The 25,000-nt window shown below is 44.4% G+C and overlaps 1 protein-coding gene across 1 annotated transcript in view; it reads right to left on the bottom strand.

The window, feature by feature from the left end:
* The window catches only part of lrrc75ba (leucine rich repeat containing 75Ba), a 37,234-nt gene that overhangs the window by 11,003 nt on the left and 1,231 nt on the right, over positions 1–25,000 (bottom strand). The window contains exons 2-3 of the mRNA XM_060931046.1: positions 19,600–19,728; positions 18,257–18,369 (exon numbers count right to left, since the gene is read on the bottom strand). Coding sequence (XP_060787029.1) covers positions 18,257–18,369; positions 19,600–19,728 — 242 coding nt within the window. The remainder of the gene's footprint in view (positions 1–18,256; positions 18,370–19,599; positions 19,729–25,000) is intronic.

The raw sequence follows: 25,000 nt of genomic DNA, 5'->3' as shown, positions 1-25,000 counted from the left end.
CTGTGTATTGATTAATGTGGGAAATGCGCTCAGTATAATATGGATTTATCACAAAAACACGCATGTATTTATTATTTTGAAACCCACCAGCCAACTGATCCGGCACGTTTTAATCATGCGACAGTAATGATGTAAATACCAGCACGACGGACTAGTGTCTGAAAGCGTTTTTACATTTTACCGATGAGCTCACTGTATAGTCCTCTATAGAGTAATTCCCTATATACGGAGTAGGGAGGAGTGAACGAGTGAGTGATTTCGGACACAGGGTTTGAGTTCCGCTGTACGTTTTACTTCCGTCCTACGATGTCTCGCACAGGTCTCAACGAATCTCATTTACGGCCATCGCTTTGACATACGGACTGATATATTACAGAGCAGATTTCAAACACTCAGAACTTGCTATAGCAGCGACAAAATATCTGTCAGAAACGCATTCCTATATTTAATAAAATGAGAAATCGAATTTTGATAAATTTGCCTTCAGTTCTTCTTTAAACAGTGAATAGACAGGTGATATTCATAGATAAGTGGAGAACAGTTTTGTTTTTGCAGACTCATAAATGATTCAGACATTTTTTTCATTATCCATCCCGTCCCACAGCGTCTCTCTCTCTCTCTCTCTCTCTCTCACTCCATCACTGGCTGTCAGCTCTCTTCTCCATCTATTTATCTTTTCTCCCGTATCTCACCCTTGAGGCTAAACAACAATAAATGAAGATTTCCCATGATGCACCAGGGCTCTGATCCGGAGCGTGTATAAAGGGAAAGGTCAGTGCACTAGCTCAAGTCACACTAAAGCGCCGTCACTGGAGGAACCTCAGCGCAACACAACCTGCTACTCAGCTAGCTAGATTTACACACACACTGTTTAGAATAGCTTAGCATAACTTCCTGAATAGTCCTCCAACATCACTGTAATGTAAAATACATGGATTAAAGCAAAAAAAAATCATCTGACTGAAAAAAAAGCTCCATGTCGTTGGCCCCTACCACGTCAGCGATGCGTCAAATTTTAAACGCCGTGTTGTCCATTATCCCCTCGGCCCCTACTTATAGTACATTTACATAATTTTAACAATGACTAAAGCTAAGGCAAGACTTTACCATTGTCATTACTGACTATAAATGATGAAACATCAAGTTTTCAGTGCAAAGTGCAAATTTATTTCAACAATACTTTAGTAATGCACAACAGTGGTTCAGAGAAAAGTGCAAGTGCAGTCGAACTTGAACCATGCTTTCAAAAGAGTGGAACAGAAAGAAAAATAAGAAAATCTGTTGAAATAAAGCCAGAAAACAAGAAAAGTAAAGTGAAAGTTCACTTTTTCTGCTTCTTCGCAGTGAAGCCAAAGGCATCTAGTTTGGCAACACCTGATGCCTGTTTTTGTTTCTTTTTCCTTGGCACAGCAGCAGGAGCTTGCCATTATCGCCCATTTCATTTCGCCAAGCCCATCTCCACTTATTCTTTACCGTTTTGTCGATGTCTGACACATCTGTGCCTTCATTTAAAAGAAGCGCGTCCATGCTGGCAAAACCGAAAGTAATTTGACGCACTCTAGTGATGGAAATCGAAGGGCCTGTATCCGGTGGCCTTATACGCAGTACTCGAGTTGGGGGGGGGGGGGGGGGGGGGATGTGGGGGGGGCATCCCCCTTCTGAAATAAAAATCTCAAATCATTCCCCTTATAAAACGGCCATCCCCCCATCACATCCCTTGGGCCATTTTACCAATTAATGTGGAAATTAGCCTTCTATTATTTTAACAAATATTACTACCATTTCAACATTAGAGGCTTTGCGCAGTGATAGCCTACATGTAGCCGGATAAAAAAGACGCATATTTATTTATTCGGTTGCACCTCTCATTCACACCTATACGGAGGTTTCAGTCACTGAAAACAGCTACTTTCGCAAACTCTGGGCAGAGTGGAGATTTCTGAAAACTCCATCTTCAGACACGCGTGTAAATCGGGAAACCGAAGCAGCAGTGGGCGAGAGGGCGCGCGCGAATATAATGAGTCAGAGGTGTGAATCTTTCACCGAATGCCAATTGTCCCGGTTCTTCATGAAATCGCACGCGCACGCACAAATTCATCAGGTTAACTTTCAAATAACTGTTCTTGTGCACTTGCGACACTGGAGCCACTTTCCTGAATTTTGAGCTTTGGAGTATTCGCTTCTTTATCTATTTAATCAATGAATCTGTCACATACATTAAATTACTAATGTAAAACATCAGTAGCCTATTTAAGCAATAGCTGTTTTCTCCACTGTTTTCTGACCTTTTGTGCTTAGTGAATGAGACACTTCATTACACTCCACTGACCGACTTCCAATTCCGGACTTTTTTGAAAATGTAAAATATAGGCCTACGGGATGGTTTTTTGGGACTTAATTCGCGTCGGTCCTTCACTATTAATTTTTGAGACTGACGAGGCACTAAATACTGTGGAATTATTTTCTCCTTACTATGAAGTTTGTCATCTTAAACAAGTGTCGGGAAATCTTGCAGCCCGACTCTGCAGCCTCCAATGTTTAAGCGAACTGCTGAAACCATAATGTTTAAAGATTAAATCGTAGGCTAATCAAACCAAAGAAAAACACGGCCTTTCCAGAACGTTGTCTGCCGAAGCCTGTTTAACCTACAAAACGATTAATAGCATAGATCTTGCTGCGGCTTCAACAGGGCTGTTTAGATTTTTCACCTGATCACCTTTCAATAGGCAAATATCATTATTATTATTATTACTACTACAATAGGCCTAGTATTAGTAGTAGGCAAGTAGCTGCCTAGTAGTAGGACAGCCAGATTGTTTCATCAGTGGAGCCGCCGTTAAAAGGAAACTGATGTGGAGCGCCGCGGCTCGCCTCGGGGTGAATTGTGTCCCGAGGCGCGGGGCTGGCCCGCCCTGGCAGCGCTGGTTCGTTGGGGAGAGGGCAGAGGTCGCTGGCTGCCAAGTTTGGAGAGGCTGGGACCTCCCCTGGCCGAGTTACAAGCGTGCAAAGTCGGGCTGGAGCTGCCGATAGAAACAAAACTCAAGCCGAGCACCGCGGCTCGCTGCCTACGCCGAGCCTCCCTGGGACTAGACAGTAGCGGAGGCTGTATTTATTTATTTAGGCCTATCTAGCGCAACAACTTATTCCTTTACATATACTCAAACATAGCACAAGAAAGGGTTCAACAACAGGCAATCACAGCAGCTTGGTGAAGTTCTAAATCACATCGGTGTCAGACCTATGGGCCTACACCCCCCCCTTTTTTTTTCCTCGGATCTGCATCAATCTCATTATTGACCTTTAGCGCTCCCAGTTGACGGAAATCCGTCGTAGCGACGGAAAACTTTAATCCATGAAAATAACACACCGGTGCACTGAGAGGCGTCACAAGAGAACCGTTCCATCAACAGAACCGTTCCATCAACAGAACCGTTCCATCAACAGAACCGTTCCATCAACAGAACCGTTCCATCAACACGGTCCCGAGAGATCTTCTGAACGACAGATACCAAAATATTTATCCCTCCATAGAGCAGTAAATCGTTGCCTTGTAAGCGAATACCGATGTGCGTTTATCATCAGAGGATTCACAACTCTTTCCCCTCCTCTAACGGAGAAGCCGTTGTCATGGCGATGCCTGACTTTCCCGTCTGAGTAGGTTGTCACACCTGTGTCGAGTGTGAGATTCAGACTCTCGCTTCACAGAGGGAGCAGCTGCTGTACCGTCTGTCACACAAACGTCTCGGATCACATCAAGTCCTGATCTTTTACCACAAACTGACGTTTTATTATTATTTTAATTTATCTAGAATAAAACTCAAGTTGTTTAAAACATCCTCCCTCTGTAGGCAGCCTACTCACTCACCAAGTGTCCACTTCACCCGTGGTGTGAACAGATATCGATTACACCATGTGAATGGAAAATATTCACAATCTCATTTAGGGTGAAATATGAGGAGGGGTGTTATATGGTGTACGCGAGTTCAGGAAATATGAAGTGTTTTGAGTGTGAAGATGTTGGACACAAGCGCTTTTTCTGTCTGCACTGCGCGCAAGCGGAGAGTGAGACCGCGGACAGAAACTCGGGTTTAGACACCGAGGCCAGGGAGGGCAGCTCCTCTCGGGTTGGGATCGAGTCTCAGACTCACACTGAGGGGACACCTGCGGCGGAGACACCGGGGGGCGTGGCTCAGCCGGGCACTGACGGGACACCTGCGGCGGAGACACCGGGGGGGGGTGGCTCAGCCAGGCACTGACGGGACACCTGCGGCGGAGACACCGGGGGGGGGGTGGCTCAACCGGGCACTGACGGGACACCTGCGGTGGAGACACCGGGGGGGTGTGGCTCAGGGGGCATCTGCAGTGGAAACACCCGGAAGTGAAGCCGTGACTGAGGATGAGTGAGAAGTAAACACTGTCCCAAACAGTTCCCAGCTCAGTCAGGGGGAAACGCCCAGCAAACCGAGCAGGTTAAAGAGACAGCAGTAGTGGGTTTAGAAGGTGAGATGGACCAGGATGAAGAAATGTTAGATGATGAGTCCCTTTCCGATATTTCTGATTATTTATCACACAGGCATGAAAACGGGTCAGGGGTGAAAAAGGTGAGAAGGGTGCGCGAGTGGTGACGTGGCCTCTGGTGTTGTTTATTTTGTTTGGGCGGTCCTCCCCCAGAATAAATATTATAGCCTCCTAACTAAGTATACTGTATTGACATTTGCACAAGGACATACAGTACAAATACAAATTCAAATACATGTAGTTATAGTGAAATTATGCCCTGGAAAAAAATGTGAATAATAGAATGAAGAAAGTGGAGAACACACAAGGAATAGTGATCATTTTTTTCCTGTTATTTGCCTGGACCACCAGTGTCTCCATGGCCCGCTTTTGCTGAGTTGCCACATGTTTCAGCCTCGCCCGCTTCTCTCCTTCAGCAGTCGGTTTCTTGGCCTGCTGAGCACTGCAAGTTGCTTGAGAGCCATACTTGCTCTGCTACTTTTCCTCCTTGTTCACCCTCTGCTGGGGTTTGTATGTGGCTGCTGCAGAGTTAATGTTCTTGCACAATGTTCTGTCCACTTCCCCAAACTTCACGTCCTCCCTTCTAAAGAGCTGCATTGCTGTCTCCCCCTGGACATCAGCGTGTACTTGACCGTCTGTATTGCATTAAAGGTTTCCACATTCATGTTCCCACTCCTTTGATCAATTACATCATTCATCAGACTAAATGAGGACTCGACTCTAGGTCCATGAAAGATGGAGAGGCAACACTTAACCAGTGCACCCAGGGAGGGGCACTTGTCTGGTTTGTCGAAGACATGACCCCACCACTCCACGATGCTCTCTCCCTCCTTGAAGCTGGGGATGGTCAGGTCAACACTGAACCGCACAAGTTCCCTCTGGATATCCTGGTCTGCTGGCAAGAGGTGCCCCAGCATACCACTCAGCCTGCCAAGATATGGAAGTACCTGCAGCTTTCAGCTCTTTTTAAATCAAGGATGAATACTTACTTCTTTGCTGCTGTCTTTTATTAAATCAAATTTGAGGCTTTTAATTTGATTTCTTTCAGCACGGACAGCACTACAAAATGGGATCTCCACTATACAGTGCTCTATATAGTGAGTAGCGAGCAATTTCGGACACAGGGATTGTCAAAAGATGCGCGCGCCCTCTTTAATCAAGCCGGAAGTTTTGTTTGTTTTGATAGCAATCAGGAAAGTTTGAAAAAAGTAGGAAATTCAGTCCGATGACTCAATCCAGTTTCCAGCTTCTGGTGGTCTGGTCTGCACTCTGACTGATGTGTGCACGCTCTGGCCAGCAGGAGAAGAGGCGCGAAATGACGCTGCTTGCCCTTCGCAGCGAGATGTACTTGTCGCTATGGCGTCAATATCAAAGCAGGAGGAGGAGGCGCAAACCGGCACGAACTGTCTATGGGTGCGAAGCGACCTCCTTGCCCTTTGGGTCAATATCAAACCCCCCCCCCCCAATTTTTTTTCTCATCGGATCTACACGATTCACGTAGGTCACCCATTTTGGTTTCAAAACGGCGAATTTCGCCGAAAGGTGAGGGATTTTCATGTATGATCACAGGATGATAAGCAGCTTTACACAGTGCACTAAATAAATGATTTTCTGGATGAAACTTTTGGTAAACATACTGTAGACATGAACACTTTTTTCCCTGATGTTGATAAACTAATAAAGTGGATTATAAAAATTAAAAAGGAAGTTGGTGAAGAGCAACTGAACAAGCAAAAAAGGTTTCGATTAAAAAAAGTTACTGACTAAACTGAGAAAAGAAAAAAGGGGGGAAGCTCCTCTCTGTAGACAGAAATAAAATGGGTAAAGCACTGAGGGTGTCTTTTCTTCTACTGGTGTATTTCTCTGTGGTTCTTTCTTCCTCTTCAACTCTCCTCATGGGAAGTTTAAGGATTAGCTCCTTAAATATAAACGGAGGTAGAGATAAGAATAAGAGCGCTAATCTGTGGTTGGTTGAAGAGAGCAACTGGACTTGCTTGAAAAGTCTTGAAGACGTTTCGCCTCTCATCCGAAAGGCTTCCTCAGTTCTGTCTGACTAATAGGGAGTATCCGGTATTTATCCTCTCATGGATCATCATAGAATCCGAATCAGAATGCTGATGGCTGCATTGTAGGTGGCCGATAAAAGATGTCTTAGACACCCACCTCTGTTCAGTGATGGTCGTTCCAGGTTGACAAAAATGAACGATCCTCTCTGGCTAAGATGTCTGCCAGTTTTCTGGAAGTCCTCTCATACTCCCGCACCAGTCGAAGGGAACTCATCCCAAAGTGCGTAGAAACATATCTGTGAAGATACTCAGTCGTCCAGGTACATAGTAATCTGTGGTTGGTAGAAGAGAGCAACTGGACTTGCTTGAAAAGTCTTGAAGACGTTTCGCCTCTCGTCCGAAAGGCACCATCACTGAACAGAGGGGGGTGTCTATGACATCTATCAGCCACCTTCAATGCAGCCATCAGCATTCTGATTCGGATTCTATGATGATCCATGAGAGGATAAATACTTGATACTCCCTATTAGACAGACAGAACTGAGGAAGCCTTTCGGACGAGAGGCGAAACGTCTTCAAGACTTTTCAAGCAAGTCCAGTTGCTCTCTTCTACCAACCACAGATTACTATGTACCTGGACGACTGAGTATCTTCACAGATAATAAGAGTGCTATGATCATGTGAGCATATCCACATGAAATATGTGCATTATAAATATTAAATTATTATTATTAATTATTAAATTATTATTATCACTAAACTTAGCAGGACAAAAACATCAATGTTCTGTTTTAGCAGGAAACACATAGCTCTAGTGATGATGAGGTAGACTGGGAGATGGGCTGGGGGATGGACTGGGGGATGAGCTGGGGGATGGGCTGGGGGATGGGCTGGGGGATGGACTGGGGGATGGGCTGGGGGATGGACTGGGGGATGAGCTGGGGGATGGGCTGGGGGATGGACTGGGGGATGGGCTGGGGGATGGACTGGGGGATGGGCTGGGGGATGGACTGGGGGATGGGCTGGGGGATGATCTGGGGGATGGGCTGGGGGATGGACTGGGGGATGGGCTGGGGGATGGACTGGGGGATGAGCTGGGGGATGGGCTGGGGGATGGGATGGGCTGGGGGATGATCTGGGGGATGGGCTGGGGGATGGGCTGGGGGATGAGCTGGGGGATGGACTGGGGGATGAGCTGGAGGGGGCAGGTTTTCTTTAGCCATGGTACTAACACAAGTGCAGGAGTAGCAATACTCTTCTCACAGAGTGTGAGTCCTTCACACATTTCCTTCAGTGAAGTGGAGCAGGGTCCGGCTATTATAGTGCAGGCCACAATTAAAAATACACCTTTTATATTCATAAATGTTTATCCTTTCAGCGGCAGCTCAGACCGGGTCAAACTATTCCAAAAAATTAGTAATACTCTCAAACAGTATAATAACAACTCAGTGATGGTGCTCGGAGGGGACTGGAACTGCACAACACACTTTACAATAGACAGGAACGGAGAAGAACCACATTTACAATCAGCTTCATTATTATCTGGTTTGTTGAAGGAACATGGATTGACAGATACATGGAGGGAATTTCACCCAACAGGACGGCAATACACACGGGTCAAAGTGACAGAAGGTCGAATAAGTGCAGCCAGACTAGACGGGATTTATCTTAGTAAACACTGTAGGAATCAAACAAAAACAGCAACACTATCACCTGTTGGCTTCTCAGATCATCACATGATAACAGCAGATCTATCATTATCTGGTTGTTCAAAACAAAGCTCATACTGGCAGTTCAATATCAGGATAATCCAGGACAATTCTTTCTGTAAACATTTTTCAGCTTTTTGGGAGCAATGGAGATTAAAAAAGAACGAATTCGATGATTTAATCTCATGGTGGGAGGTGGGGAAAGTCCAAATCAGGATCTACTGTCAACAATACTTAGCACACTCATCAGCTACAGAGAGGAACACAATAAAACAATTAGAAGAAATCAAACTGGTTGAGGAGAAAATCATTAATAAAAATGATCATAATAACATTATAAAGCTAGAGGATAAGAGGAGTGCTTTAGGCTCCTTTCTGGAGGAGAAAGCTAAAGGAGCCCTGGTAAAAGCACGGATCTCTACACTCAAAGACATGGACACCCCGACATCATTCTTCAAACTAGAAAAGAAAGTGAGAGAACAAAATCTCATGCTCCACCTCAAGCGGCCCAATGGGGAAATTACAGAAGACCCTGTGGAAATGAGAAAACTGGCCATGGATTTTCACAAGGACCTCTTTAGTGCTGGACCTTGTGACTCTTCCTCAGTAGAAGAGCTACACAAAGGACTACCAATGCTGAGGCCAGACCAAGCAGCTGCTCTTGAAACTCACATTACGATGGAGGAAATTTCGAAAGCAGTGCAGGATGTCATACAGACGCTCCTCCGGTATCGATGGCCTCCCGTCAGAATTCTACAAACATTTCTAGAGACTATTGGGAAAAGATTTACAGGAAGTCTTCATGGACTGTTTCAACTCAGGGAGGTTACCAAGGTAGACCTGGGACTACTAAAAATTTGGAGACCTGTTTCATTACTGTGTGCTGATTATAAAATACTATCTAAATGCCTCTCAAATAGATTAAAAAAATCACAGACACTATAGTACACATAAATCAATCATACCGCATTCCTGGACGTACAATAACGGACAATCTATTCTTAATATGTGATATCATCGACCTATCAACTACTCAAGAACTTAAACTTGGTTTTTTATCCATTGATCAAGAAAAAGCCTTTGATAGGGTTGATCATGAATATTTGTTTAAAACATTGAGAGCTTTTGGTTTTGGTAACATTTTTATTTCCTGGGTTAAACTTCTATACTCCAAGGCTTCTGTTATCCGAAAAGTCGGTGGTGGACTTAGTCGTCCAGTTCAAGTTTTTAGAGGGATCAGACAAGGATGCCCTTTATCAGGACAGTTGTACTCATTAGCAATAGAACCTTTACTACATAAACTTAAACAGGATCTAATGGGGGGGGGGGCAGCATGGTGGTGTAGTGGCTAGCGCTGTCGCCTCACAGCAAGAAGGTCCGGGTTCGAGCCCCGTGGCCGGTGAGGGCCTTTCTGTGTGGAGTTTGCATGTTCTCCCCGTGTCCGCGTGGGTTTCCTCCGGGTGCTCCGGTTTCCCCCACAGTCCAAAGACATGCAGGTTAGGTTAACTGGTGACTCTAAATTGAGCGTAGGTGTGAATGTGAGTGTGAATGGTTGTCTGTGTCTATGTGTCAGCCCTGTGATGACCTGGCGACTTGTCCAGGGTGTACCCTGCCTTTCACCCGTAGTCAGCTGGGATAGGCTCCAGCTTGTCTGCGACCCTGTAGAACAGGATAAAGCGGCTACAGATAATGAGATGAGATGAGATAATGAGATGAGATGAGGATCTAATGGGGCTTTCATTTCTGTCCGCTTATGTGGATGATGTGACTGTCTTTATAAGAGGACAGGAGGATGAAGGTAGTGTTATGTGCAATTTGGCCCTATATGAAAGAGCATCATCTGCCAAAATAAACTTAGGAAAATGCACAGCATACATAATGGGTCAGTGGCAAAGGAAAGGCTTGCCAACTCTGCCAGCAGGACTGGAGTGGAGCAGGGAGGGAATGAAATCTCATCTCATCTCATTATCTCTAGCTGCTTTATCCTGTTCTACAGGGTCGCAGGCAAGCTGGAGCCTATCCCAGCTGACTACGGGCGAAAGGTGGGGTACACCCTGGACAAGTAGCCAGGTAGGGAATGAAATGTCTAGGTGTTTTCCTTGGTAGGGCAGATTTTAAAAAGAACTGGGAAGGGATTATAGAAAAGGTACTGTAGGTGCCAGGTTGTTTAGATGGACTTGGGTCCTGCCCCAGTTGTCATACCGGGGGAGAGCTCTGGTTGTGAACAACCTGATTGCTTCGATGCTGTGGCACCGTTTCACCATCCTAGATCCACCGGAAGCACTCGTTAAGGAGATCCAGAAGAAGCTGGTAAATTTTTTCTGGTGGCGATATCACTGGACCAGACCTGTCGTGCTGTTCTTACCCCTGCATGAAGGAGGTCAAGGACTAACTGACCTGCAGAGTCACATCACAGCCTTCCGTTTACAGTCAGCACAGCGTCTTCTATACAGATGAGAGCTGACATGGACAAAAACAGCCTGCCTACTCTTACATAAAGCTGGAAATCTGGGCGATGACAAACATCTCTTTTTGATGAGGCTGGAAGGGATGGACTTGTCCGGGACTATGGGTTTATATCAAACCATGCTAAAGGCCTGGAACAAGATCACAAAGGCTCAGAGACTTACCACACAGTTTTACAGCAATGTAGGACAGGAACCACTGTTTCATAATATGTTCATACAGAGCAGGACATTGAACTCTGTAGGTGTGAAAACAGCGTTCGTAAGGGCTGGTCTGGTGAAGTTGGCTAACCTAAGGAGCGGAAGGACATGGAAAACTGCTGAAAAACTGAGTGAGGAGTCAGGAATAAAATCAATCCACTTGCTACAAAGATTGTTGGATGAAGTCTTGTCCTCACTCCCTGATAACTTCAGAAGGGCATTCGGAACAGAACCTGTCCTAGAGGTTCACGGAGGAGAACTGCTCTTCCCATCTCTGGCTATCACTGCTGCGGTGGAAAACCAGGATGAGGAGGAACAGACACTCCTATCCTTCAAAACACCCCAATTAGCAGACTTTCCAGCAACATCAGAAAAGGCCTTATACTATCTGAGTGTTAAGGTCATATACAAGGCAACATTGGACGGACTGCAGGAGTCAAGGTGGTTGGGGTTGCTCGCACCAGGCTCGTTCCCCAGAGGATACTGGAGGTCCCTGTACAAAACTCCTATAGAGAAACGCACTGCAAATCTCCAGTAGAGAATAGTACATGGGGCCACGGCCACAAACAGACACGTAGCACATATACAGTGGGGCAAAAAAGTATTTAGTCAGCCACCAATTGTGCAAGTTCTCCCACTTAAAAAGATGAGAGAGGCCTGTAATTTTCATTATAGGTACACTTCAACTAGTGCCGCTTTTCCACTACAAACGCGGCTGAGCCGTGCCGTGCTGAGTCGAGCTGAGTCGAGCTGAGCGGGGCTATTGAAGTTGCATTTCGACTACAACCGCGCTGAACCGTGCTGGCTGGAAGTGGGTGGACACATTGGGTGGAGTTAGCGAAAGTGGGTGGACGTCACGTGATGTCATTAAGCAGCGCAAACAGTGACATCAGTGACAGTGGCGGAACAAGTCAGAGCCGGGCCGGGGGCGGGGCAAATGACCGGGCATTTTATTAAAGCTTATCATAACATCATTTTCGGCTACAAAATGTCCGCAACTGTGGTGTTTACCAATTTCAACACTACCGGGTGCAACTATGTTATTTAGTACATCAAGTCCTTCAAACGAACATGTAACTCAGAAACAAAAAACATTAGGATACTGTACATGGCTCATAATAAAACATCAATAGCCTATACTGCGCACATTATTTGAAGGGCATACGAATGAGCGCTCAGAGGTTGCAACGGTGACAGGAAGATTCAGAAATAAAAGGAGGGCGGCGCAAACCTCACTGAATGCACTGTGTTTACCAATTTCAACACTACGGGGTGCAACTATGTTATTTTGTACATTAAGTCCTTCAAACGAACATGTAACTCAAACAAAAAAACATTAGGCGACATACTGTACATGGCTCATAATAAAACATCAATAGCCTACTGCGCGCATTATTTGAAGGGCATACGGCGAGCCTTGCGCTCCGCGAACTCATCCACGATGCTCTGTATGTCAGTGATTCAGTGATCTTTTAAGCGGTAGTCTCACGACCCGGATAGTAAACAATAAACATGGAGGACATGGAGTCGTTAGTGTTGCTGGTCTTGGTGCTGTGGCTTGTTGTCACCGACAACGCCAACAGATACTGGCAAGAGCGTATAGATGAGGCGAGGCGCATAAGGCTTCAGAAATTCTCGTAATTCATAATTATTCTTCTTCCGGGTTTGCGGTGTTTACAGATCCCAGCGTGCTCGCGGGGTGTGTGTGGGCATGTGAGGACACTCCTCCTCACCAATCAGTGCACAGGGGAGTGGCTGCTCACGCCCCCAGCCTCACTCGGCACGGCTTGGCTCGCTTCAGCCCCACTCCAAAACTGTGCGAGTTTTAGGGGCTAAGCAGGGCTGAAACGAGCTGAGTCGTGCTGGTTTTTGGTAGTCGAAACGCGAGCCGTGTCGGGCTGAAGTGAGCTGAAGCGAGCTGAAGTGAGCTGAAAAAGGGTAGTGGAAAAGGGCCATATGAGAGACAGAATGGGGGGAAAGAATCCAGGAAATCACATTGTAGGATTTTTAATGAATTAATTGGTAAATTCCTCGGTAAAATAAGTATTTGGTCACCTACAAACAAGCAAGATTTCTGGCTCTCACAGACCTGTAACAACTTCTTTAAGAGGCTCCTCTGTTCTCCACTCGTTACCTGTATTAATGGCACCTGTTTGAACTCGTTATCAGTATAAAAGACACCTGTCCACAACCTCAAACAGTCACACTCCAAACTCCACTATGGCCAAGACCAAAGAGCTGTCAAAGGACACCAGAAACAAAATTGTAGACCTGCACCAGGCTGGGAAGACTGAATCTGCAATAGGTAAGCAGCTTGGTGTGAAGAAATCAACTGTGGGAGCAATTATTAGAAAATGGAAGACATACAAGACCACTGATAATCTCCCTCGATCTGGGGCTCCATGCAAGATCTCACCCCGTGGGGTCAAAATGATCACAAGAACGGTGAGCAAAAATCCCAGAACCACACGGGGGGACCTAGTGAATGACCTGCAGAGAGCTGGGACCAAAGTAACAAAGGCTACCATCAGTAACACACTACGCCGCCAGGGACTCAAATCCTGCAGTGCCAGACGTGTCCCCCTGCTTAAGCCAGTACATGTCCAGGCCCGTCTGAAGTTTGCTAGAGAGCATTTGGATGATCCAGAAGAGGACTGGGAGAATGTCATATGGTCAGATGAAGCCAAAATAGAACTTTTTGGTAAAAACTCAACTTGTCATGTTTGGAGGAGAAAGAATGCTGAGTTGCATCCAAAGAACACCATACCTACTGTGAAGCATGGGGGTGGAAACATCATGCTTTGGGGCTGTTTTTCTGCAAAGGGACCAGGACGACTGATCCGTGTAAAGGAAAGAATGAATGGGGCCATGTATCGTGAGATTTTGAGTGAAAACCTCCTTCCATCAGCAAGGGCATTGAAGATGAAACGTGGCTGGGTCTTTCAGCATGACAATGATCCCAAACACATCGCCCGGGCAACGAAGGAGTGGCTTCGTAAGAAGCATTTCAAGGTCCTGGAGTGGCCTAGCCAGTCTCCAGATCTCAACCCCATAGAAAATCTTTGGAGGGAGTTGAAAGTCCGTGTTGCCCAGCGACAGCCCCAAAACATCACTGCTCTAGAGGAGATCTGCATGGAGGAATGGGCCAAAATACCAGCAACAGTGTGTGAAAACCTTGTGAAGACTTACAGAAAACGTTTGACCTCTGTCATTGCCAACAAAGGGTATATAACAAAGTATTGAGATGAACTTGTTATTGACCAAATACTTATTTTCCACCATAACTTGCAAATAAATTCTTTAAAAATCAGACAATGTGATTTTCTGGATTTTTTTTTCTCATTCTGTCTCTCATAGTTGAAGTGTACCTATGATGAAAATTACAGGCCTCTCTCATCTTTTTAAGTGGGAGAACTTGCACAATTGGTGACTGACTAAATACTTTTTTGCCCCACTGTAGATCCCAGGGTAGACAGATGGTGTCCTTTTTGGCAGGAAGAGGAAACATTGCAATGTTTATGGCTAAAGTGCAGAAGGTTAATTAGTTAATTTGGTTTATTGAAGGAATGGCTCAAGGAATTTGAAGAGGAGCTGAGTGAGGTAACTTTCATTTTCAGTTTAAAATACAATGCATCGCATCAAAACGAAGGAAAATTAGTCTTTTTAACTTTCTGATAGGTCAGGCTAAAATGAGCATTTGGGGCAAGACTCTGGGTATATATATTGGGGAGGAACCAAGGAACCGATCATGTAGCGTATAGCGTTGTAGAAAGGAAGACGACCACCTCATTTGTTTTTATTTGAGTGTATGTTAATTTACCATGCACATGTCAAATAATAAAACATGAGTATGAGGGAATAACGCATTTTATTACATTGTAAAAAATCCCAACTAAATCGCCCAACAGTTTGAGCGCTGAAACACACTCTGACTCCGAGCTGCTGTCCTGCTCCTGCTGAGTGGTGGGACGGGGTGTCGGGATGTCCTTGTCCTCATCACTGAGCATGGCACAATGGCCTGATAGTGATGATGGGATTGCAGTGTCCTCACTTCTGGGTGTCGTTAGCTGAAACATATATGAAAATCAGCATCTATAATATTAATTACATAAGCATATAGATACTGAAATGAATGTTTAAAGCGTGTGTATTTACCTGTGGAAATCCCTCTGGCAGGCTGCTGTGCCTTCTGCAGACTTGAAGGCAAACTCCTCCCTGTCCGTGCAGGGCTCGCCGGTGCTGCTACCATCATCATCATCATCATCATCAAACTCTTCCTCCTCCTCCCCCTCTGCTGTTTCAGGCTGGGTTACTTCACTTTTGCTCGCTTCTTCTTGGGTCCCATTTTCTAAACTTTACACTGAAATTTTTTTAATTTTTCCCACAAAATATCCAGTGTTCTTCAGTTGAAAGACAGATGCAGAATGCTGCAGACACGCTGGTTTTATACCCACTCCTGGCATCACACGCAAGTTATGAGTGATTGTAACGTGCTAATCACATGCGTCACACACGCTTCACAAGTGCGGCCCGAACTCGTAGCACAGAAAACTGGTAAAATGCAACTCACTGAACACACGTGTCAGATATACGCTTTCCACGGGCTAACGGCGCAATTTTTCCCACGCCTCGAGGAAGTCAGGCGTGCAGCCTGTACTTGACAAGTACTTTGCCTGGACTCCTCCCCCAAACTTTCCCCCGGGTTCACCGCGGCCCTGCGGCACGGCTGCGAGCTACCAAACCCTGCGACCCGTGCGTGTCCAAAACACTTACAGCGGGTTGCGAGTGTGACTTTACAGTTTACACAGCATCCCAACTTTTTTGGAATTGAGGTTGTAATTATAGATCCTGATTTGTTGTTGAAGCTAGAAAATGATCATCAAAACATACTGAACTGTCTCACTCTACCCGTCTCTCTCTTCCTCTCTGTCCAGTGTAATCGAGCAGGGCATTGTGGGAAACAGGTTACATGGAGGCTTTATCTCCCTCTCACACACAGTTATTGATCTGCGCTTTACCAGCAGTCTGGAGCCGCATCAGTCGTAACGTCTGACCGATTTCCACAGAAACATTTAAAAGGTTCTGTTCCGCGTGTGCGAGAGAGATTAATGGCACAGCCATAATGAGCTCTAATTTGTTACATTTATCTCCAGTCTCACTGCCACAAATTACTGTAGTGTTCATGACTCATGACCTCACTCTGTAACTGAGACACGGAGAGGAAAACGACAGATTACAGGAAAAAAAAAAAAACGAGGAAACCCCAGGACGTCGTGTTACAGAAATACCCTGCCCAGTTTAACTTCAGATCTTTATTGAGCGATATTACAGATGTGGGACTGTACATCATATTTTAGCTCTTAGTGCAATGCTGGTGTTCTTGATATGACTACCACAGGAGCCTGTACGCTGGACGCTGTTCTTAGGAGTTCCACCTGATCTCACAGAGTCTCAATAAACATCTGAGAAAAGAAAGTAAAGAATCCTAAACTAATTAATTATGATCTAAAATAAACGGAGTCGTGTCACTAAGCAAACCGTTGCCACTGTATAATGAGCTCTGGGCTAATTGTCGTGCCGAGCTCATGATTGTGGAAGGTTTTTTGTTAACCAGAAACCCATACGATGTCTGATCTTCACCAACACATGACCTGCATTTAGGAACTGGAGAGGTGAACCAGGAGCTAGCAAGGTTTAGAAAGGACTCATCGTCATGAATATCCCAAAGAACAGGTCAAGTTCTTACTCTGAGTAGAGAAAGCACAACGTTCTGCATCACACATCTACTGCAGTAACCCTTCCCTAGCCACAGAGATTCCCTTGGAGAGCAACAGGGACAGAGACTCCTTGTTGGAGTCTGAAACAGTGTGGGACGCTGCTCACACCAAACTTCAACCAAATGCACCATGTTGGAAGGATCTATCCCTTCAAAGTCCAGCAGTCCAGAATCTCACCCAGCTTTTAGAGGTGATTTCAGACCAGAGAAACTTTTCCATAGTTCTTAGAACTGTTGGAGGAAGTTCCTCCTTTTTTTCTGTGTTGCACTGCAGGAACTCAGGATGATCGTGGGTCTTAGAATGCCATTTTGAGGGACTTTTTAGCTCCTAATTCAGGGTGGGATTTCTCCCACCACAAGAGGAACCCTGAGTGATGGAAGTGTACGCTGGTTGATCAAACATGAGCCAATGCAGCACCGGCATCCACCATTTTTAAAAATCTGTGTAAAACTTTAGCTGTGTCAACAAGAGCTCTTAATGTTAGTGTTAAAAAATATGGGAAAAAAAAGAAAAGACAAATGGACTGACGGTGAAGTCCAGGCTTTATTGAGCGTTTATGCAATGGCGGAAACACAGAGCAATTTTGAGAAATATAAAATTTTTCACTAGCATTTCCTGCTAAAGTCATGCCAGCGTTCTGACAGACAATGCAAATGCACACAGGAAAAAAAAGCCCTTGAAGGGGTGAAGTTCTTGGGGGAGATCCCCAGGGGGAAGTTCCTCTCAAGGAGTCCCTCAAACTTGGGCTGAAAGCACCAATAGGGTCTCCTCTGAGGGCCTTGGTTCCTGGTCCCTTTCCTGAGTCGTGGCATCTCAATCTCCCCTCCACAGGATGTGACATCACGAACCTGAACTTCACATAAGGATTCCACCACTCATCCGGATCGTTCTGCTCATTGCCCCCAGGGTCGCCCTCATCACTGACCATCAATCACCCCGAAGCCTGACTCCAGTGTTACAGCAAGAAAAGTAAAACTGAAAGAAAAAAAAAAAGAAGCAAAGGAGTAAAGGAAAAGAGGGAAGGATGAAATGTATGAAAAGAAAAAAGATAGATAAGGAAAGAAAGAAAAGATCAAAAGGAAATGAACAGGTGAGAAAAAAACAAGAAAAAAATATAAAAGGAATAAATGAAGAAAAGAGCAAACCCCTGAAAGAAAAGAGTGTGTGTGATTAAAGTGAGTGTGTATTAGGAGTCTAACGAGCGTAGAGTTTCACTGAGTGCGAGTTGAAGCAAAGCTGCTGATTGGTCGCTGCTGTAACTGACATTATGACATCATCAGCTGTCAGGGGGAGTTTAAATTCTCCAACATTGAGTCAGTGTGTGTTTCACCGTGAAGAAGGTTCACACTTTCATCTGAAATGGTTTAACTGTCCACATACCTGGCAATAACAGTGATTCTGATAAAGAACTGAAAACCATGTGGTTGCTCTGATACGGTAAACACTCCAGAGTGAAGACAGGACAGAGAAAAGGAGGAGGAGAGTGTGTGTGTGTGTGTGTGTGTTTGAGAGAGAGAGAGAGAGAGAGATAGAGAGAGAGAGTGTGTGTGTCTGTGTACTAAATTAAAAGGTTTTATTACCAGGCCTGGGCTTTCCTCCGGCTCATGCTCTGTCTCAGCCACTTGGAGTGCGGCGTCAGGTGATAGATGAGCTGCCTGCAGATTTTATCTGATGACTTCAGCATGTCCGAGTCCTAACACACAAACAACTTACTCACAGTTTTGTAGTAGCGTTCAAAATCAAACACACGATCTGTTGTCATGTTGCACTCATTTACTGTGACACACCTGAGTTCCCTCTCTGTACCAGCAGGGGGCAGCAGGGTGTATTCAGGGTCACACACTACCTGGTGCAGCAGCACACAGGAGAACCACAAACACACACTCAGGCCGAACTACCGTCATTCAGCTCAGTGTTTAAAGCTGCAGTCAGTGATTTTGGTGAAAATTCACAGAGGTGGAGGCGGAACTTTCTGGACTGACAGGTCACATGATCGTGTGTAACATTTCCTTTTTAAAGAGTGTAACCAGGTGTTTTATTTATGAATAAGTATTTGGTGCAGCGTTTTAACTCCATCATGCTCTCTCGATCTGTTTCCGTCTCTCTGACTCTCTCTATCCAGCTACACTCTCTTACTTTCTGCGATTCAGGAAGAATATTTTACATCCTGTTCTGATTTAAAGAGCATGAATCAGTTTCAGAGCTCAGCATTTCTGTTCTTCACCCATTTATTCAGATCACAGCGTTTCTCATCGGGTCGGTCAGACTCTTACACTAAAGCTCCAACTCCAAAGTACAGCGAGGTTCTTTTCCTCTCACGTCCCGGTTGTTAATGAGCTTGAGTCAGAATGCAGGGTCGGGGTGATACAGAGCCCTGGAGCACAGAGGGTTAACGGCTCAGCAGTGTGAACCCCCGACCTCCTGGGCAGTAACCCAGAGCCTTCACCCCGGAGCCAACACCACCTGAGCCGTCAGAGGCGGCAAAATTAGAGCTGAAGTTTTTGCCCATATGGTGTTGAGCCGCTGGAGTTGGATCACTTCCTGAATATTTCACACTCTGAATATTTTACTGTTTTAATATTCCGAGCATGCAGCTCGAAGTTTCTCCATTTGATTTGCAGATTTTCAGTCGTAGCGTCAATCATCATGTTTTTGTTTAGATGAGGATCGAAATCCAGTCTGCAATCAGAGCAGCGCGTGCACACACACACACACACACACACACACACAGCAGTGACAGACTGAGAAACGCTGCTATGAGTCAATCCTATGGCACGTGAGTCACAGATTTTCTCACCGTCCTATTTTTAAACACATCCTCATCCACTTCACCTCGGTCAACTCCCCTCTCATTGTAGACATCAGACGCACAGCTTACCCACAATGCATTGCTCTAGGTCTGACAGGGAAACCCTTTCCTCACCTTTTTGGGACACTGCATGTCTCGAGCGAGACTCAGCAGCAGCTCGTGTGAAATCGGATCCACCAGGTTGAGGAAAGCAGCGTTTTTGTATAAAATGTCGTTCAAGGACGTCCCCTCTAATCCCAGATCCTACAAACACACACAATTTTTTCAATGTTACCAGTCCACAATCATACAAATTATATGACATTTAAACAGCCTAGTACACGTTTTTCCACACATCCTAACAAAATAAAATAAGCAAAAATATTAGGATTATAATATATGCAGTTAAGCGAGACGGCCTTTCAATTTCATAAAATCAGTGAAATTTGGTTCCCTCTGAAATGTGGTCATTGTGATGTTTGTTTCTATAATATCTAAAACAAATATTTTATATACATCAGGCCATTCTGTGGCTGGGAAGTTATTTAATTTGAGGGGATTAAAGCAAATAATGTGCATGAAATCGCTCGCTTGGCGCAGTCAAGCAGACAGAGGAAGTCCGTGTGCGCATGCGCAGGTTTACCTTCTTCTTCTTCTTTTGGGTTTTATGGCAGCTGGCATCCACAGTGTTGCATTACTGCCATCTACAGGTTTCCCTTTGAGCGTGCACTGACAGTTCCATCATTCTGTCGCTAAACGAACAGCTGATCACACCGAGGTGCTCGCTGAGCGCCAATATTTATTAGTTTGGTCCTGCGTTTCCTTTCCTTCGTATAGAACATAACGTCTTTTCTTCTCACTTTTTTCCGTTACTGTAGTCGCTCTTTCACGTTTCATTTGCACACTCGCGTCCTCCATTTTTCTCTTCTGTTTCAAATTTGTATCCCACAATGCCTTGTGTGAAAGGGGAAAGCCTACCACATGATGCGTGACGTAGTATCTAGGGCTGTGCGATGTCCCCTTAATTGGCATCGACGATGTTTACAGTGCGAACATCGTGGGTGGACGATCATATCGTGGGTGGGTGGGGGGGATTTTAATACCACATTATTAAATATATTATTATTAAAAGTATTAGATACTCATCCGAGGCTTTGACACGTAAAAAAAAAAAAAGCGCTAGGTGATGTGGAATATTTGGCCTTGATAACGGATATGTGGTCCAGCTGCAACATGATGCCCTATATGTCAGCTACCGTACATTATGTGGACTGAGAGTGGGCAATGCAGTCCAAATGCCTGCAGACGAGTTTCATGCCAGAGACACATTCAGCGGACAGTTTAGAAGACGCATTGCGCGAGACACTTGCCGAATGGAAAATAGAGGAGAAAAAGATCGCCTGCATAACAACGGGGCGAATATTGTCACAGCCATCAGGCAACTGAAATGGCCGTGGTTAAGTTGTTTTGGGCACAATTTGAACCTGGCCATAACCAACTCGCTTGCGCAACAGAGGGCCAGTACAGACCGAGCGTTTGGAGTTTGCCGAGCAGTCAACACTGCGTTTGCGCACAGCTGGCTTCGGAGAAATGAGCTGCGCAAAGCGCAGGTGGAAATGAACCTCCCCGAGCACTCACTGATCACGGCAAGATATTAATCTGCTCTAACAATGAAAGACTAGTATTCAAACTATGAGAAGAAACTACACTTAAGCTATTACTCATTGTTTATTTACACCATATCAATTGAAGATGCGTTTCGACCTTTAGTGCGCACTTGAACGCGCTAGTATAGTGTAGGCTAAAAAATGAAGTCAAAATTTATTATAGCTGGTTAAGCATACTGTATTTGTGTAACCACATGTTATGTTCACTAGCACGTCCCTGCACCATAGCCTACGTGAACAAGCAGTAATAGGATATTACTTTATAATGATTTATATAATTATGTATTTATATGTTATATAATATATTTATATATTAAACAAAACTAACTAACTAAACTAACAAAAAACTAACTTTTTAGGTTAAATAGGCCCAGATGATACCGTATATGCATGATTATGACAGGAGGGGGCGTGGTATCATGATGGTGGCTCTCCATCGTGATGGATGACCACCATCGTCGATGGACGATGGCATTGTCTATCGGCACAGCCCTAGTAGTATCTTGTATTGGTTCATGGTGAAGCAGGAAAAAATAGCAGAGAATTTAGGGATACATGGAGATAAATTCATTAATTGTTCGATTTAAAAAAATAGGAAAAAAAACAAATAAAAGTGGAAGTCTGTGATTTGAATTCAGTAGCTTTTGGTCACTAAACAAAAATAATTGGGTGTCGGGAAAATAATTTTTATGACCTACACTTGAAAAACCTGAAAGGCAGTACAGCTTTGGACAGTCTTAGAAAGATACACATATCTTCTAATGACACGTTTCCACTGGCTGTTGTGAAGCTGAACATAATTCAGCGGTCTCAAAAGTAGCCGATCACCGGCGGCAAATCGCCGGCTATGGCTCGTTATGCTGCCGGCTATTGTCAGTCGAGTCACAAAATTTAATATTAAATATTTCTGACAGCAAAAAAAGTTGTGAACGTAAATTACATCCACTATGTCATGTATGTCCGTTGCCGCGTCAACTGTGTTTACATCCTCGACACGAGTGCAGCCATTACTGCCGCCTGTGTTGCCAGATTGAGCGGTTTCCCGCCCAATTTGGGCGGTTTTAAGTGCATTTTGGCGGGTTTTGAACATATTTTGGGCTGTAAAACGTCAGCAGTATCTGGCAACATATTTTTTTACTTAATACAAGAAATTAATGGATGCCAACGTTTTTGCCAAAATGGTATTTTATTTTCCATTGTTTAGGCAGCTTCAGCATCATACTGTGAGATTCTGTTCAAATTGTTTTTTTCTTCTATGAAGCCTGAGCCATTTATTTTATTAGTTTATAATTATTGTTTAATTTAGTCTTCAGGAGAGACTGCCTGCACACAGTACTAGTATTAATAGTGTTTTTTCTTACATGAAAGCTGAGGCATTTATATTATATTTTAAGGTAACTTCATGTTGTGCTGTGAGGTTCTCTGCACTTTAACTTTTGAACCAACAGGTGCATTTGGATAAGTAAAGCCTAGTTTTCTGCATTTTTGTAGTCCTGGTAATCTTTTATATTGGTAAAGTTGTTTATAGGACCATTTCTCAGTGTCTTTTTTTTTAATCAATAGTTTTTCAGTAATAACTTAATATTTAACATATCACTCAATTTTAAACAACCCCGCGCCTCCCCCATGGCTTGCCCCCATAGTCTCCAAAATTTCTGTGGGAAACACTGGCATGCGTAACAACGCTAATCAAATGAAAAATTCGTACTTGCATATCTATATCTATATCCCTGCACGCTTTGTGTGCATTATGTCTGCCGCTGGCAGACATTTTACCATTTTGCACCCTGCTGTAAATTATTTGTACCCTGCTATTCTCCCAAACTTTGAAGCCCCTGATAATTATAATTATTACTACTACCGGTATATCTTTATTAAAAAGAGCATTACTGCAGTGATATGAATCTCACAAACATGACATTTAAATGTTTAAAGTAGTGTAAACCTGTTGCTATGCAACAGCTAAATATAAACCACAAGCAAATGCTAGCTAGAGGCTGTGGCTAATGATCTGTTAGGTAGCATGTAGTGTGTTAGTCTTTTACACAGACAGCTGAGGCTTGAAAATAGCACCAAAATGTCAGGAACGTCAACATTTACCTCAAATGTGTTGATCAGTTCCTTAAAGAAGAGACTCCATAGGAGTAAATTTCACTGCAATTTCACGTAGCACCAAGTGCTAACACCACTGCGCCTCCATCCACACAACATCCCCGTGACATCACAGGACTTTTTTTTTTCCCCCAAACTATTTGATCAGTCTGTGTTTTTGGGGCAGTGAAAGGTAATAATTATGTGTTTGTGTGTTTAATTGAACAAGAGCTTGTGCAGGTTATTACACACTACATGTAATACACACCAGTTCTGTCTCTCACACACTCACAGTTAATGTAAGTAAGTTTTAATCAAAGCTTAGAGTTCACACTATAGACCCTGGAATGTGAACACACACACACACACACACACAGCACCATCTCAGCGAGTTGATTAAAGACATTGCTCTGTGCCATGAGCTGTCAAACAATCAATGTAATTAACTACAGACAGAGAGACAGAGAGAAAGAAAGAAAGAAACTACTGTTTATACCTACACACTGGTTATGGATAGCTAAACTAGCTCGTTAGCAAGACATGACAATTGTTTAAGGTTTATTGCATATTAGATTATTAACTGAAACGTGCTCGTTTTGGTAATTAGCGAGGTTCGCTAGCTGAAGTCAAACAGAGCTGCGGTCAAAACAAAAATTCATTTTCTGTAAAGTTTTTAAAAATATGATAATTAGCTGTGGGGTGGCACGGTGGTGTAGTGGTTAGCGCTGTCGCCTCACAGCAAGAAGGTCCGGGTTCGAGCCCCGTGGCCGGCGAGGGCCTTTCTGTGCGGAGTTTGCATGTTCTCCCCGTGTCCGCGTGGGTTTCCTCCGGGTGCTCCGGTTTCCCCCACAGTCCAAAGACATGCAGGTTAGGTTAACTGGTGACTCTAAATTGAGCGTAGGTGTGAATGTGAGTGTGAATGGTTGTCTGTGTCTATGTGTCAGCCCTGTGATGACCTGGCGACTTGTCCAGGGTGAACCCCGCCTTTCGCCCGTAGTCAGCTGGGATAGGCTCCAGCTCGCCTGCGACCCTGTAGAACAGGATAAAGCGACTACAGATAATGAGATGGATAATTAGCTGCATACACTCTTAGAAATAAAAAGTCAACCGTTATGTGTTTTTGTTTGTACCTTTGAGAGAACTCTTAAAGGTTCTTGGTAGAACTGTGGTTCCCTCCACCCCTGTGGTGTTCAATTAACTTCTATTAATACTGAACTAACATCACGGCATCAAACAGACGCCAAGAATAAACACCCACAGCACACGATGAACTGAATTAAGAGCTACGTTATTTTTATAAACACTAGCAGCATGGAATCATCTGTTACAGTGTTGAGAACTTGTATGGTGTTTAACACATACCTTCATCACTGTTTAAATGACACCTGCAGCATCAAACAAGCTCTTAGTGTTGAATTAACACCGCCATTGGTGTCTAAACACAACTAGAGCACTGAATTCACTCATCTGGTCCTGAATTAACTGTGAGTGTTTAATTTACGTGTGGTGTTGAATGAACATCTGCATCATTTTGCTGCACCTGAAACCCTGAATTAACTCTTACGGTGTTGAATGAGAATCAGTGTGTCGAACCGGTCCAAATTAACACCTACAGCATGGAATAAGATCTTATATAGTCAAACTAACACCAGTTCATGAGGCTGCTGCTAAGAATCAACATCTGGAGTCTTGAATTAACACAAACAGCTGTTGGGGAGTCACATGGAGGGCTGAATTAACACTTCCACTGGTGGCACGAACAGCAGGATGTGTGTTAA

This window comes from Neoarius graeffei, chromosome 10, assembly GCF_027579695.1.
Source record: "Neoarius graeffei isolate fNeoGra1 chromosome 10, fNeoGra1.pri, whole genome shotgun sequence".
In the NCBI taxonomy this organism is placed as follows: Eukaryota; Metazoa; Chordata; class Actinopteri; order Siluriformes; family Ariidae; genus Neoarius; species Neoarius graeffei.
This window is presented reverse-complemented; position numbering and strand designations above follow the sequence as displayed.